This window comes from Salvia miltiorrhiza, chromosome 5 (genome assembly GCF_028751815.1).
Source record: "Salvia miltiorrhiza cultivar Shanhuang (shh) chromosome 5, IMPLAD_Smil_shh, whole genome shotgun sequence".
Lineage (NCBI taxonomy): Eukaryota > Viridiplantae > Streptophyta > Magnoliopsida > Lamiales > Lamiaceae > Salvia > Salvia miltiorrhiza.
Window position 1 is genome coordinate 14592805 of NC_080391.1, and position 16997 is coordinate 14609801.

Genomic DNA, 16997 nt, shown 5'->3' on the forward strand with positions numbered 1-16997 from the left:
GCCTCCTCCCCACCTCGGCGCCGCCATTCTCGGTCGACCAGTGGCCGTTGCTAGCTTAGATCACCCGGTTCACTCGCATCGCCTTCTTGACGGCGGTCGTGGCAGCTTCGTAGCCGATCTCTTCATTCTCTCTGATTCTCACTGGTGGGATTCCGAGGAGATTGATTCCGCTTCTCCTTTTTGAGCTGAAGTCCCATGAGCAAATCGCCACTTGAATGGAATTTCTTCTTCCTGTTCTCGCTCCAGTCGTCCCGATCGAGCCTTCTGGAAATCCACGATCTGCGCTTCTCGTTCCTCCGCCGTGCCAGTGTTCTCATCGTACTCCCAAATTTGCCGCCCGACGAAGTTGTTCGTGTTGTACAGATACGGGCCGTGACCCTCTTTGATCTTCGGCCGCCACATTTTTTTTTGTCAGCTGAAATAAATTTCCGGCAAAACAGTTAAGCTTCGAGAAATAAATTTTCGGCAAAACGGTTGATGTTGATTTCCAGCCCAACCGAGGAGAAGGGGCGGCGCCGAGGTGAGGAGATGGCGACATGCTCCATCGCCAGCGGCAGAGGGTGGCGGCGGTAGGTGTGGGAGGGGGAGATTGGGGTTTGAGTGTGGGGGAGATTGGGGAAGATGATGATGTGGGTTTTTTTTATTATTATTTTTTCCACATGTCAATAATATGCTTAGATGTCAATTTCTGGCTGCCACCGAGTCATTTCGGCGCCAGGGTATGAAAAAATCGGTCATCGGACAAAAACAATACAAAAATGAAAGATTATGTATTTAGAGGCAGATTTTTTAAAATAGGAGTAAAAACCAATTCCATATAAACGTTATGAATTTACAGGCAATTACCCCTTTAAAATATAATTTGTATCGATATAAAAATGTAATACCTTTGATTTTCATTCTAAGATTAGTAATATCTTAGAAATATTATAATACTAAGATAGGTCATTCACAATAATGAGAATTTTGATGCCTATCGAGTTGAATACTTGAGACAGATTATAAAATAATACTATCTTCGTCCCATGAAGCATGACTCATTTCTTTTCAGCACAAGAATTAAGAAATTGATATTTTGTGTGTTAAGTGTGGTAGGTGAAAAAGTGAAAAGATGAATAAAGGGTAATTTTTTTTTTTGCCATTTTTAGAAACAGGTCAATCTTCATGGGACAAACTATAAAGAAAATTGGGTCATGCTTGGTGGGACGGAGGGAGTAGGATTTATTCGCTAAGTCGATAATTGATTTTAAGTCAATTAGAACTTTTGCATTTTAGGGGCACAATTAATGGTTAATTTTGATTTTTATAAACTTTTTGTGATTTTTGCGTGAACGTGTGCTCCTGCGTTGGGTCGAGTGAAAGTTCATTTTTTGGAAGGAGTGAGCCGATTTTTGGGCTAAGATTTAAGCCCAATTTTCAGTCAAATCTAATTAATTGGGAGCCAAATTTTCACCCATTGTTTTCAAAATAAAACCCAATTGAGGCCATAATTTCCTAGAAAGCTATTAAATACATGGAGAATAGGAGAGCCATCGTGGAAGAGTGCATTGGAGGCTCTTCGTGCATGGGTGGAAATTTTCCTCATCTCTCTCATTTTTGATTCCCCCTTCTTCCCCACCTCTATGTTTGCACCCATTTATTACACGTCTCACCCTCATTATTTCACTCCCCAAGTAAGAAAATAAGAGAGCAATAAAAGCACTTTCTATCTCTCCATCTCTTTCTCATAGGGGTGAGTAGAGGGTCGGACTCGGACCGATCCGGACAGACCCATCGAGTTTGATGGATCAAATGTTTTGAAATATTGGACAGACTCGAACCAAATCCTGAGTGTGGACCGACCCAGGACTGTCAAACCCGAGCAAGGGGTCCAGTTCAGTCCGTGTCCGATCCGCCGAAAAAACATCACAAACACATTGCCTTAACCTTCCTCCAAATTCGGCACGTCCTTTGATCCGACAAAACCCTCTCCAACGGACCTTCACAATCTAGCTCACCAAAACCAACACCAGAGAATGAATGCAAAGTTTGTCTATGGAAGGCGCAAGCAGCAACCCCAATCGAAGCAGTCACGTAAACCCTAGACCGGCCAGGGATCTTCTTGAGCTTCTTAATGATTTCCTCAAGTAAAAATATCTTCCTTGTCCCAGCTGAGCCTGTTACAAACACAGATTTCCCATTGCAAACAGCTTCCAACACTCGATTCTGCTCATTGAAAATTTAGAAGGAAAACAACTGATGAGCTATGGTACTCAAGAAAATTTAGAAACTATTTTTTCCCTATGTAAAAGCTATGGTACTCAAGAAAATTTAGAAGGAAAACAACTAATGAGACCGAACATCCACTCAAAGGACAAATAATAGAAATGATTGAGTACCATAGCTTTTAACCATCTCCACATGCAAAAAATAATATGGTCCACCATTCTATCAAATATTAGGGCATCCTTCATTTAACACTCTCTCCTTCCTAATTTCCAAATGTTACATTGCCAAATAATACTACGCATCAAATTTCCAGCCTTGGTTTTCATAGGCTATATATTTTAGGGGTTTAAGAGTAATAACTAAGTACTAGTAATAGATTTTTAAAGATTTTTTAAAATTTGAATTGAAAATCTATGAACTTTAAAAACAAAAGAAAATCTTTTAAATTCTGAATTGAATACACCCTTAACATTTAATTTAGCCTACTTGACACCTCCCAATTTCCATATAGTGGAAGAAGGAATATCAACATATAGTACTCCCTTTATCCAAAAAAAATGTCTTAATTTGCTATTTTGGTACGTATAAAAAAATATGTCTTAATCTACTTTTAGTAATAATTTGTGGGTCATTTACTCTCCTCACTAACTTGTGGCTCATTTTTTCACACATTAATTTAATTAAATTTTTTTTCTTTCACTTTTCTTAATTTATGAGCTCATTTCTCTACTTAGTAAATAAATAACTATGATTTTCTTTAAGTTCGTGTCATCTTCCATTATAACAATTTTTTGTGAATGGAGAGAGTATAAATTTGAAAAGATGGTTTTGGTCCCCTTTGACTCCTTGAGCTCGCAGAATCACTAAAAATAGATTAATTACGGATAAGTTGAGAAATTCCTACTGCCTTCCCTTTATCACCCCCCCCTCCCCATTCGGAGATAGTGGAGCAGGCATCCCGATACGATGGCGACTCCGGCCGTGGAAGGCGCAGCAGTGACGGCGCTACGGGCGGTGCTTCACCGTGTCCAAATCGCGGCGGAAAGGTCCGGCCGCCGCGCCAATGATGTGAGGGTCGTTGCGGTGAGCAAGACAAAGCCGCTGGCCCTCATCGACCAACTCTACGGCGTCGGCCACAGGTGCTTCGGCGAAAACTACGTCCAGGAAATTATCGAAAAAGCCCCTCAGGTTCATCTATGCACCAGGATTTAGCAATACATTATACACGTATATTCCATCTGAGTCTGTAAATATATATGTACACAAACACACACACACGCTAAGACGAATATACATGGATTGATCGTTTTTTTTTTTTTTTTTTTTTTATAAATTACGTAAGGATAGATTGATATTTGATGAATATTAATACTATGTGTTTATGTATAGCTGCCTGAAGACATTGAGTGGCATTTCGTCGGCCATTTGCAGAGCAACAAAGCGAAAGCGCTGCTGAGTATGAAGAATAGCTATGCGTAAATTCAATTATTGTTATTGAGCTAATTAAAGATCTCGATTATACTGTAATATAGAAGAGATTATGTTAATTTAGGAAAACATGCAACATTTTACGATAATGCTTTCTTTAAGTTCAATGGCTTCTTTTATGCGCAGCTGCTGTTCCCCATCTGGCCATGGTCCAGGGTGTTGATAATGAGAAGGTAAAAAGTAATTACAATTTACATAACATGTAAAAACCCTTTCAGTTGAATAAGAGACTTCGTTGTTTATAATATATTTCCCTGAACTCAAGTATAGTAGTTTCATGTTTTCCAGTTTGCATAAATTTACTACTCACTCTCTGTAAAAGTTCTACTTTCGAAGATGAAGTGCTAAAAGTATTATGGCTTTGAGGTGGTTAGTTCGAGTGAAAACATGCAAAAGCCAATGCTCAACCAACAAGGCAAGGAGGGGTTCTGTAAAATTTGGACTGATATTTCATTGAGAATTTTGATACAGAACCATTCTTTATTAGTTAAGTTTTGGCAATAGAATCTAGGAGGCGTTTACTTTTAAGAATTAGCATTGATGGATAAAAATAGTAAGGTTAATTCCTTGTTTTTACTTAGGTAAATTGAAACTTTCGAATATCCCAAATTTCTTGATTATTTTTAATCATTTAAGCTAGTTTTGCTTGATTTATGGCCTATTGAAAGGGTGCGATAGAAGAGATCATACTCTTCGCGATAAAAATACTCAATCATGCAAAGTAAACGCTCCTAGAAGTCTTAGTCTATCCATTCTGCTTCCTTTAACTATTATCTTAAGGTTGTGTTCCCTTTAATTGATAAATTTATCATGAGGAAATGAAGGATAACACAAATTTCTCCCTTTATATTCCTTCTTTATTTTCCCTTACTTTACTACAAAAGAGAATTTTATCCTTTTTCATCCCTTCTATTTACTCCAAGGAGAGATAATATTATCCCTTCATTATCGGTGTAATAATATTATCCCTCTTTGAAGTGAAAAGAAGGGATGAGAAAGGGTAAAATTCTCTTTTCTAGAAAATGAGGGAAAAGAATGAAGGAATTTTAAAGTGAGAAATTTTTCCTCCTCATTTTCTCATGATAAATTTATCAACCACCCTAAGTTTAAGACAAGTTTTCTGAAATGAGGTAAGCAAAAGAAGATGCGATGCCTAATGTGATAGTTATATGTTGTTGGCTTTACATCTTTCTGGTTGTTCTCCTTTAAAAAATTAACTCCCCTACAAGATTTGTGCTCTAAATTAGACATGAGTTTTGGCACAGATTCAAGGTTTAAATTAGTTAGAGGAACACTGATGGTGTTTATAATCTAATAAACAGGTTGCCAATAATCTTGATCGTGTAGTTTCAAGTATTGGAAGGAAGCCTTTGAAGGTATTGGTTCAAGTGAACACAAGCGGAGAAGTATGTGAGTGATGAAATCATGATTCAATTCAATTTCAGATTGATGGAAAGATTTGTTCGACCTGGGGAATTGGTGAAGATGGTTCCAGTTAAAGTTTAGTAGTTGACTATCATCATACGGTTTCAAAACATTCATGTGTGGAAAGATGGGATGTGTCATCATCATCTATAACTTGCTTCATAATGATTTAAACAATTTGAGAAAGCAAGTCTCAGAATCCTGGTTACTAGCTGCATGATAAATTCTGTCAAAATTTCACTTGACCTATCATGCAAATATTCTCTTGAATTAGCACACAAAGCTTGTTGGAGTATTATGAATGCTTTTATGGACACTGATTCTTATCTCAAATGGATTTTGCAGCAAAATCTGGTCTAAATCCATCAGAATGTGTAGAATTTGTGAAGCATGTGAAGCTAGGTTGTCCAAATCTCGTCTTTTCTGGACTAATGACGATTGGGATGCCAGACTACACATCAACCCCTGAGAACTTCAAGGTATGTAATTTATTGAAGGAGCCAGGATATGATTCAATGTTAATTTTGTGTTGATCTTTTATCTGGCATAACTTTATGTGTCATCATGTTACTTTCTTATTGTTAAATTGAGATCAAAGCCTATATAGAGCTATGCTCAACCACTGCTTTATATTTCCTTAACAAATACTAAGCAATTGTGCTCTTTAACAGTTTTCTCTTTCCGTCATTACTCATCTACAATTCTAATTGAGGAGTACCTTCGTATGCATCAGACTTTATTGAACTGTAGAGCTGAGGTATGCAAAGCCCTAGGAATCATTGAATCCCAGTGTGAGTTGTCAATGGGCATGTCCGGTGACTTTGAGCAAGCGGTAACTTCTTAATTCTACTTTTGATGCGTTATGTACTTATTAAGTTTTATACACTATCAAAATCAAGCTGCTGCATTATTTTCATAGAATTAGATTAATTTACTTATCTCTTAAATCCTAATGACCATTTTTCATGAATTTTGTTGAACTAGATTTTGTTTATATATCAAGTGCCAATATAGGTATTAAGATAATTTAGTGATACAATTTAGCATAAACTTGCATGCCCAGCTTCTATATCTTAATCATGGCAATGTATTGATACTTATTAGTATGGATGTCGTCCAACCCGATGCATATGGGTTCTATGACCCAAATACACCCAGAAAAAGAATAAGGGCTATGGTCGACAAAATTCTCACCCGAAATTGGTTAAGGCGTTTCAAGCTGGATTGGTTAGGTCGGCAGGTATTAATATTTTGGTCAAACATTCCGTAGAAAACATCAGACATAAATGGTGAAAGTGTGTGTTAGCTTAGTGATAGAGTGATTTAATGTTTGAGTTCAATTCGATAATAAATGAGCCGAGCTCGAGCCTGACAGCAGTCGGCTCGTTGAGCTCTTGAACATGTTCGGATTTGATTGTTCGCAAACATGTTTGCCAGCCTATTCGCGAGCACAAAAGAACTCATCTGGATCGGGTTTTTCAGGAGATGAACTCCAGGACCACGAAAGGTGACTTTCCGGTGCACTTGAGTGCTTACTGCCTTTCTTGACCCATCACCATCAGTCGAAGTGGATCCGTACTTAAGCCTATTTTTTAGCGCACAATCTCTGTAAGAAAAGAGTAGCACGTTTGGGATCTAGTTCCTGCCTTGCCTTCTTGCTCTCCAAGTGGAGTTGCCAATACCAAGCCGGTTGAAAGCAAAGTCAAGAAGCCATTCTCAAGTAGGCCGCTTTCAGTCCTCTCATTGGTAGTGGGAGTGGTGACAAGGAAGAAGCTTTCTTTAACGTGTTGTTTACTAGGAACCTTTTCAAAGTCAACCTAACCGGTTACCTTTGGAAAGGCTACTAAGGACCGGGTGAAGAATGAGTGTACGAGCTTTAAACGAGTTGAGTTCGAGCTCGAGGAACATATTAATCAAGAGGCTTTTCCAAAAATTCTAACATTTACGTAGATCTTACGAGCTGAGCTTGACCTCAATCTCAAATTTTATATTATTGAGTATCACACGAGTCGAGCTCAAATTTAGTTAGTAGGTGATGAGCCGAGCTTCATCAATAAGATAAAAGCCCGAATCGAGCTCGAGCCAAGTTCGAACATCTAAATATTTAAACAAGCAGAGCTCGAGCCTACTATTATTCGGCTGGACGCGGCTTGGCTTGTCTACAGCCCTGCTTAAGAATAAAAGATAAGAGCGTAATGATTTTTTTTTATCTTCTTCTTTAGCGCCTTTTTGTATTTCATTTGTTGCAAAAATATGAGAGGTGGTCAGGTGGTTCATTTAATTTTAAGGGGTTGTCAATAGGCAATTTACACGTTAGAATACATTCTAAACTTGCTAGCTAGCTGATGATGAGCTAGCTCAAAAATCCAAGATTTACGGTTAGGACTAACAATTTTCCGCCCAGAGAAAATCTAGATCGAATTTGCCCAAATTGAATTGATCAACAAGATGATTGGATTCATCTGATTTACATTTCTACTAACTTGAATAGTCTAATTTTTCAATTTTTCTTGGTAAGAGTGCATTTTTCTTGGTGAATAGTCTAGTTTAAAAAATTTTCTTGGTGAGAGTGTTGATCGTGGTACTTACTGAAACTAAAAATAATTCTAGAACTAGGTTATTAAAAGACAACTGCTATGTGGATTATGATTTAACTATCTTAATTTGGATGCTTGCAGATTGAAATGGGTAGTACTAGTGTGAGAATTGGAACAACCATATTTGGACCAAGGGACTACTCAAAGAAGTAATCCACTCAAGGCCGGCCCTGAGCCTAGGCGAGGGGTGCGACCGCCTAGGGCCCAGGGCTAAATGGGGCCCCAATTTTTTTTATTTTTATTGTTATTACTTTATATAATAAAGACTTTTTAGTCATATATTAGGGTCCAATCAATAAAGAATATGCAGTACAAGCCCAAAGACTCTAATCTTATTCCTTTGAAAAAGATGGCCCACAAACACACAATTGTATACAGTTAAAGGGGCCCTTTTTCTCATTTTGCCTAGGGCCCATGAAAAGTTCGGAGCGGGGCTGAATCCACTTGTTTCTTAATACAATGTATGCAAAAAAGTTGTTCTGTTCCTTGACTCATTCATATTGTAGATAATGCCATCAATGTTACTAGTGTATCCTATTCTTACTGGTGTATTCAATTGTAGGAGAGAACATTTGATTTTATACTCCATTTGAATCGATAAAGGTTTTCTTTAAAGAGTTGGATGAAGAAAACAATTTTTTTCTATATGGTTGTTTAGATTTGTTGGTTTCTGCCAATTAATGATTTCACGTTTTTTTTTTTCCGGCTAATAGTTATGACTTGAATCACTGAGAGTGAGAGCAAGAGCGAAAAATATATAAATCTACATGTCCACCTTGTTTTTTTATCTATATGTTAATTTTCTGATGAATTTTAACACTATAAATATATAAATCTACTTGAGAAGTAAGAGAAACTTGTCATTCATCTTACGAAAAATACCATTTCATTTACCAATCTTATGGATTTTTTTCACAAAAATGTGCCAACAAATTTGACCTCCTGTCAAAAGATTGGCATCTTAATGCTAAGTTTTTTTAAGGATAGTCTTTATGCTAAGTTGCTAACTAAGTACACCAAAATTTAGTGTCCCCTAAAAAAAAAATAGTACACCAAAATTTAAGAAAAAATAAAAATACATAATTCGACATCGTTTGGCTTACGTGGGAGTGTTCTTTGATTTTTTATGCTAAAATTTGTACCTTCTCATATAGGGTTTGTTTGGTACGAATGATTAAGGTGTATAATATATTTATAACATCTTAATTTTGCATATATTTAAACGCAAAACAAAAAAATGCATTGCATTGTGGCAACATTATACATATTTTTGTATGCAAAATTATGCATTTTTTGTTATATATATATATATATATATATATATATGCATTTTTATATATGTGCAAAGTTATACATTTTTTGTGTTCATATATATGCATCATTCAGATGGGGGGAGGAGGGGGCCAGCGACGATAGGTATCTGACTAGTTGCCTAGTGCAATGCATTTTTGTGTGCAGTTTAGAATTAATACTACATACTCTCTCCGTCCCACGAATCTTGACACGTATTTCTTTTTTGGCCGTCCCATGAATCTCGACACATTTTCAAATAAGGTAACAATTAGTAGAAAAATAAGGGGTCTTAATTACATTCTCTCTCCTACTTTATTACCTTATTACCTTCTCTCTCTCTCTCTCTCTCTCTCTCTCTCTCTCTCTCTCTTATTTTATCACTTTTATACTTTATTACCTACACACTTAAAACACTAATCTACAATTAGGGGTGGATCGGTACGGTATGCCGAAAATTTTCCGTCATACCGTATACCATACCGTAAAATGCGGTATGAGAATTTTCATACCGTTGTCGTACCGTACTTTTCGGTATACCGAAGATCGGCATACCGAAAATTTCAGTATGAGAATTTTCATACCGTTGCCGTACCGTACTTTTCGGTATACCGAAGATCGGCATACCGAAAATTTCAGTATGAGAATTTTCATACCGTTGTCGTACCGATAGTGCGGTATACCATACCTTACGGTATATCGAAATTATTGGTATATTAATATCAATATATGTAATATAATATATATATATATATATATATATTTATTATATATAACATAATATATATGTAACCCTATAAATTTTAAAATTATTTTAGTACACTATAATTAAGTTAAATAATCAACTTAGATAACAATGAAATTATATATATTATGTATCTAATACTTAATAAATAGTTATATTATTATTTATCTTTTTATGAGATATATTGTTAAATAATGCATTATATTATTTTTATTTATATTCAAGGATTTAATGAGTATTGAATAATAATTTAATGAAAATATAGTAAGTATTTCATTGTTTGATATTAATTGCTTTTATTTATATTAGAAAAATGACATAATTATATTTTTTTTCCCCTTAATTAAATGAATCAAATATTTTTGGTTCAGGTATTCAATTCAAATTTTTGATGTTCAAATACGAAATTTTGTGATTAACTCGAATACAAATATGAACATTTTGTTTTATTTGATTAGTTATCAAATATGATTCAAAAATCATAATGCTCGATTAAGTATTTAAAAATAAAGAATAAAATAGATATACAGTAAAATAAAATAAAAAATTAATATTTACTTAAATAAAAATTAATATTAATCAAAGCATTAAAAACATTGATTTCAAATTCAATTCATACGAAAGTATTTCATATTTTGAATTAAATAGTAAGAAGTCAAATGAAATAGTAGGAAGTACTATTTCAATTTATATTGTTTAAAATATACCTGTAAAAAATTGAAACGAATATTTGATTCGATTCGAATATTCGTGAATCAGTGTACGAATAGAATATGAATAACAAATAAAATTTGAAAGATATTCGAGTAACCATTGGAATATGCAATTACTTTTACGAATGTGAATCGAATTCAATAATATTCGCTTCAATTCGATTTGTTTACTTTACATCCGTAGAATTAACTTATTCTAAAATTAATAGTTATAGTCTACATATATAATAGAGTGGATTTTTAAAATGGCCACTTTGAAATAGTAAACTTAAAAATTGTCCACTAAAATAAAAACATAAAAAAATGGCCACTGTTACCAAAATACCCTTCCACATTAAAAATTAAAAAAATTGCCACTTTACATCACCCCTTTAAAAAATCCCGCAATTCACAACCAGTGTGAATTCACAACCAAAAATTTTTGGTTGTGAATTCACACTGGTTGTGAATTGAGAATTCACAACCAGTCGAATTGTCAACCAGAATTTTTTGTTTGTGAATTCACAACTAGTCGAATTCACAGCCAAAATTTAATTCACAACCAGTCGAATTCACAACCAAAAATTAATTCACAACTAGAATTTTTTGGTTGTGAATTCACAACAAACGAATTCACAACCAAAATTTAATTCACAACCAGAATTTATTTTGGTTGTGAATTCAAGTAGTTGTGAATTTTGGGTTTTTAAAGTTTGAATTCACAATTAAAATTAGAATTTATTTTGGTTGTAAATTCAAAAATATTAAGTTGTGAATTTGGAGTTTTTAAAGTTTGAATTCACAATAAAACTAAAATTTATTTTGATTGTGAATTCGAGTTTTAGTTGTGAATTCATAGTTGTGGTTGTGAATTCAAGAATATTCAATTGTGAATTCATAGATGTGGTTGTGAATTCAAAAACATTAAGTTGTGAATTCATAGACGTGGTCGTGAATTCAAGAAAATTAAGTTGTGAATTTATAAATTCTGTTGTGAATTCAAGAACAATAAAAAAAAAATACAAGAAATTTAGTATGTTTCTCATAAAAAATTCAACCAATGAGCATAAGAGAGAGAGATCTAAGCTACATAAATTCTACATATCTCTAAAGGACATTCCCCAAAATTGGCAGAAAATGACAACAGCAGGGCAGCTCCACGATTGTGAAATGCACACCTCCCCCATAAACTCATTATTGCAGCAAGGAATCAAGGAAAAAGGCATCAAGGAAAAGTTACACAAGGAAAAAGGCACCAGTGAATTGCGCCTCTTCTCTCTTCCCATAACCGCTTCCCAAGCACTCCAATCCCTAAATTTATCCCCAAATTCCTTCTTTCTCTGCAACTTCGCATCTACTTCGACGATTTCATCCCATCCCTCCCCCATGACGACCTACTCAACGCCGCTCAGATTTATTTCGTCCTCCCTACCGCCAAGCTTTAGTATCGCCTCGCCGCATTCGACATGGCGGCGTTGGCCATCGAGGCCATCCTGGCGCTCGACCAAATCGGCCGCCCAAAAAGAAAGCTCAGATCTACCCTACTTGGACGGCGATGGAGGATCCGCAGTCGAATCACACCGTTAATCACGGCTGAGCTCGAACGCGGCCACTGTGAAGTAGGGAACGAACTCCGCCTGATGAGGAGGTTTTGACGGAGAAGGTGAAATTGTTGGCAGAGAGAAAGAGAGGAGATTTCAGGCTGCGGCGGCAACTTCGCCGGAGAAGCTGCCTCGCCAGGAATTTCAGGCGGCGGCGGCAGAGGCGACGACGACGGAGGCGGAGGCGGTGACCGGCGACTGTCGAGAGAGAGAAGAAATGCAACTGTGGATTGGGAGATGAAAGGAGAGAGAGAGCGAGCGAGAGAAGTGAGGGAGTATTTTTGACTGGCCATTTTTTTAAATTTTAAAGTGAAGGGTAATTTTGTACTTTTACACAAAAACTGGCCAATTTTTTATGTTTTTATTTCATAGGCCAAAATTTAATTTTACTATATGAAAGTGGCTATATTTATATATTAACACTATATAATATAACTATATAGCTCACACATATATAGTTATATATTATAATTGACTATATATTGATATTCTAGTTTCATCAATAACCTAGTAGATCTTGTAATTATTGTTTGAGTTTTATATTTACTCAATTTATTTACTTTTCAAAATTTACTTATGACTTATTATTATCTAGTATTAATTAATTTTTTATATAACATGAATGTAACTTATTCTAGAGATATAGTTATTCTAGAATTAGAATTATAGTATGTAGACATATAAATATAGATATATATGTAGCTCATACTTGTATAGTTATATAATATACTTGTATATTTTTCAAAGTCCTTTAGTTAAATAACATAGATGCAATTTATTTTACATGTATTCAATTTATTTACATGTTTTAATTATTAATAAATATATATTTTATAAGTTGTCATTAATTTTCTAGTAATTATGATTTATTTTAATAATTTACCACTAATTATATATATATATATATATATATATAAAATTTATTCTGACGGTATACATATTTTTTTGGTATATACCAAAACAACGGTATATACCGATACCGCGGTATATATCGTAGCATGGTATATACCGAAACAACGGTATATACCGGTTTTTCGGCATATACCACGGTATCGGTATATATCGGTATACCGCGGTATGAGGAAAATGATACCGTTGTCGTATCGAAAATTTTCGGTACGGTACAATACCGTACCGAAATTTTCGGTATACCGAAATTTCGGTATTTTCGGTACAGTAAGTGCGGTATACCGATTTTTCGGTATTTTGCTCCACCCCTATCTACAATTCCTTAATTCTCGTGCTCAAACCAAACGTGTCAAGATTCGTGGGACGGATGGAGTACTACCTAAAAGCATCTCCAATGGAAGCTTTAAAAAAAGGATCTAAGGAGGTGATCCTCACCTTAGAGCATCCACTCCAATGCAGGGGGCTATAATTTCTTCATTTTCATTTTATTTCATTTTAACTCTTCAATTTTGAAATCCAACATTTCATTAAAAAGAAATTTCAGCATTACATTACTTAAAATAAAATACAATACTTAAAATTAAAATTACAATTATTTAATTATGGCTCGATAGGACCAAAATAAGCCTAAATATGTGCTCATACAAATCTGAGTTGAGGCGATTATTAAGGTCACGGTTGTGAATGGAGGATTATCGAGCCAAATACTGTCGAAATCCCGATGGAGCTTCGGTTTGAGGATGAGATGCGGTTGAGCTACTTGAAGCCTCGTCGGTGCCTTCCTCTTCCCATTCCGATGCATAGTCGTCTTCGTCTTTGATGGTCATGTTGTGCAAAATGATGCACGTAAACATGATATCGCTAATCTGCTCATTCTTCTAAAGACAAGCTGGTCTTTTGACGATTGCCCAACGCGATAGGAGGACACTGAAAGCTCGTTCGATGTCCTTTCTGAGACGCTTCTTGCATCAACTAGATTCTCCTACTCTTTTTGTCCGCCAGAAGGGGGACTCTTAACGAAAATGGGTCAATCAGGGTAGATGACGACATTGGTTAAGTAATACCATGTCGTGTAGTAGGAGCCATTTGCTTGAAATATGATCAATGGATCCCTTCCTTCATGAACAACGGCGATGCGTTGAGCATATTGATGTCGTTGTTTGAATCAGGAATTCCAAAATACGTATGCCAGATTCAAAGATTTTGGAATTATTTTGCGAGCGCAACTGATTGTTTGTTACGGGAAAGTAACAATGACGACCATGTACTAGCAATGCACCACTAATGTAGCACCTGAATACCACCAGCATTGAGTAAGTTCGCTTGTCATAATTTAGTATATTGTGTGCTCTTTTATTTCAGGATGAGAGACGTGTAGTGTCCGAGGCTGCCAAGTGAGAGTTTAGGGCCTACCGACACGAGAAGGGTGACACTTTAGGGGAGTTCTTGACCCATAACTAAGTTTTGATATACACTTTGTTTAAAAGGTAAACGAATGCTAGATGTATTAACAATTTCGGAGACTATCCCCAATCCTGCTCTATTTTAGCTTCTAACGCTATTTTAAAGTTTAAACATGCTCTGACACTCCATACGTTGGTGTTGTGAACAATGTTGCACTATATATAGAATGATTCATCACGTTGTTTTTTTATTTAATACATATTATTATTGTTATTATAAATTAAAGTATTTATTTTGCTTTAATTACAATAACTTTACTTATTAATCAAAAATAGATTTATTTAAAATGTATGGTCCAGAATATTCTTTTTTTGTTATATAATAGAGCATTATTTTAGTATTAAATTGTTGTATAATAACGTTGGGCATTGGAGATGCCCCAGAGACTTGATATAAGGTAAATGTGATATTGTTACGTTTTTTGGATAAACTTATTCCGGATGAAATCTCCTATTATAGCTCATCTGTATTTAGGCTTATCTTTATTCCTTTCCTATTTACTTTTCTGAATAATTAGAACATGTATCGCATCAGAGTGAAATAATAATAATAATAATAATAATAATAATAATAATAATAATAATAATAATAATAATAATTCAACAAAGAAAATAAAGGGGGCAAGCGCAGGATGGGAAAGAAATGTCGTTTCATAAACGCACATCGATCGGCTATATTGCCCAAAAAAGAACACATATTACACATGTGATGAAGCAAGGAAACATAATTTGTAAACTGAATATCTTATTCAACACAACATAACAAAATCGAGACGTATTAATTAGGCAGTGGGGCCTGGTGGTGCAGAAGTATTCTGATTCTTTTCTTCTTTGGTAGTGAGGCTAGAAGTATTCTGATTCTTTTCTTGTTTGGTAGTCAAGAATTTGATGCAAGTGTCCCAGTAATTCCAAAATTTAAGCCAAGTATATAACTCAAGTGCGAGAGCCAGTGTTCCCAACAGCCCCAGCGCACCGACATACGACCATCTCCAGTGGTGGTGAGGCCCACTCTCGATGATCTTGATACCTTGAAATATGTTCACCGCCGCCAACCCAATCAAGGAGTACCCCAGAAAATGGTGATACATGTTCCAGTATATCCGGTACTCATCCGTGCGCTTCGGCTTCAACCTCAGCGCCATCATCTGCACAGTACTCAACATAATTAATTAATAAAACAATTCAATTCACAGAGCGAGACAGAGTTTTAATTAATTACTTGTATTGTTGTGAAAGTGAAAATGATAATGGCGAGAATCCGGTGGGTGGAAAATGTGTAGTATTGGGAGGCCTGGCCGAGCCAGAGTCCGATGGCCCACCCAATGGAACCAAGAAGGTAACCTGCGGTCTGGGAGCCCACGTGGACGGCGCCCCACCACGCCACCTTCTTAGGATAACTTCTCAAGTACCTCGCAGCGATCGCACCGCCCGGAAGGAATATTCCCCACCCCACAATGTTTAGCACCCCGTGAGCCTGCAACAACCAATACCATTACACGCATATACTACGACACATCAATTATTCTCGTACCGTAATTACCGTTCTCAGCCTTGTACGTTGAGCGGGCTTGTAGCTCAACACCTCGCCGGTCATGAGATTCATGGTCTGAGTGCTGTCGAGATTATCCAGAGCGGTAGGGTGCATGCTGGGGTGGTCAGCGGCAGTGGCGGCCTTCCCGATCTGCCAGACGAGGTTGGCGCTCGAGGCGTTGTAGTTGTCGGGGAGGATGATGGTGGCGTGGATCATGTAGTAGGTGATATTGTGCACGTACAGGAAGTTGAAGTTGGTGACGTTGAGTCCGATGTCGTTGGAGGGGAGGAGCTGGCAGCCGCGCTTGCTGGGCTCTGTGATGTTGAATTGGTGATGAGCCAAGCCGGTTTGGTGCTTCTCGCCGATCAAGGCTCGGGTGCCGGCCATGTGGGGCCCCTGGGGGTTCAGGCCCCAGGCCAGCCACGCCGTGTCCGACTCCAGCCTCGCGCCCAAGGCCACGTCCAGCTGCCGGGAGTCGTTGTCGAATTTCCAGGCGAATTCGGCTCCTAAGGTGCTGAGCCTGCAGTTGGTGATGTTGAGGTTTTGCGCCACTTCCAGGAAACCCTCTGTGCACATGTGTGCGTTTCCCAGCAAGGGGGAGATGATCAGCACCGCCCACACGGTGGTTGCGTCTACATAGCGACAAGGCATATTTCTCAACTTCCTAGATCACTTGTAATTGGGGTGTTGTGCGACAAGTTTCTGCATAAATGTGCTATATATATATATATATATGTGGTGGATATAAAAATGAATAGTGAGGTTCAGATGCGACTCTCCCTCTCCTTCAAAGTCAAATTAAAAGAAAAAAAAAATATTTTGGATAATAAAATATATAGATAATAGTCGAAACATAAAAAATACTCCCTCCGTCCGCAATATTGTTTCCACATTGTGGACGGCACGTGTTTTGAAAAAAGTGGTGGATAGTAGTAAATAATAGTGAATATTGTAGTGAGTGAAGTTTGGGTCTCACAATAAAGTGTTTTTTGATGAAATATAAGGTAAAAGAATAAAGTGTTATGTGGATCCTATAACTATAAATGAA

The 16997-nt window shown here is 36.5% G+C and overlaps 2 protein-coding genes across 3 annotated transcripts; one reads left to right on the plus strand and one right to left on the minus strand.

Moving 5' to 3' along the window:
• The first annotated feature begins 3053 nt into the window (after positions 1-3053).
• Positions 3054-8363, plus strand: LOC130986271 (uncharacterized). 2 transcript variants are annotated; one of them, XM_057909628.1, is made up of 8 exons: positions 3054-3396; positions 3598-3664; positions 3823-3869; positions 5019-5106; positions 5467-5600; positions 5855-5953; positions 7800-7871; positions 8168-8363. In XM_057909628.1, the coding sequence occupies exons 1-7, from the start codon at positions 3175-3177 to the stop codon at positions 7869-7871; spliced, it is 729 nt and encodes a 242-aa protein (XP_057765611.1). In that variant the 5' UTR covers positions 3054-3174; the 3' UTR covers positions 8168-8363. The 2 variants fall into 2 exon arrangements, with proteins under 2 accessions (XP_057765611.1, XP_057765610.1); XM_057909627.1 differs by having other exon boundaries at positions 7800-7869; positions 8156-8363.
• A 6688-nt stretch (positions 8364-15051) lies between these two features.
• On the minus strand, positions 15052-16654 carry LOC130986274 (cytochrome b561 and DOMON domain-containing protein At5g35735-like). The gene is made up of 3 exons (XM_057909629.1): positions 15959-16654; positions 15638-15892; positions 15052-15563 (listed from the first exon to the last, which is right to left on the minus strand). Exons 1-3 carry the CDS (start codon positions 16598-16600, stop codon positions 15201-15203), a joined length of 1260 nt encoding a protein of 419 aa, XP_057765612.1. The 5' UTR covers positions 16601-16654; the 3' UTR covers positions 15052-15200.
• Between the last annotated feature and the right edge of the window lie 343 nt (positions 16655-16997).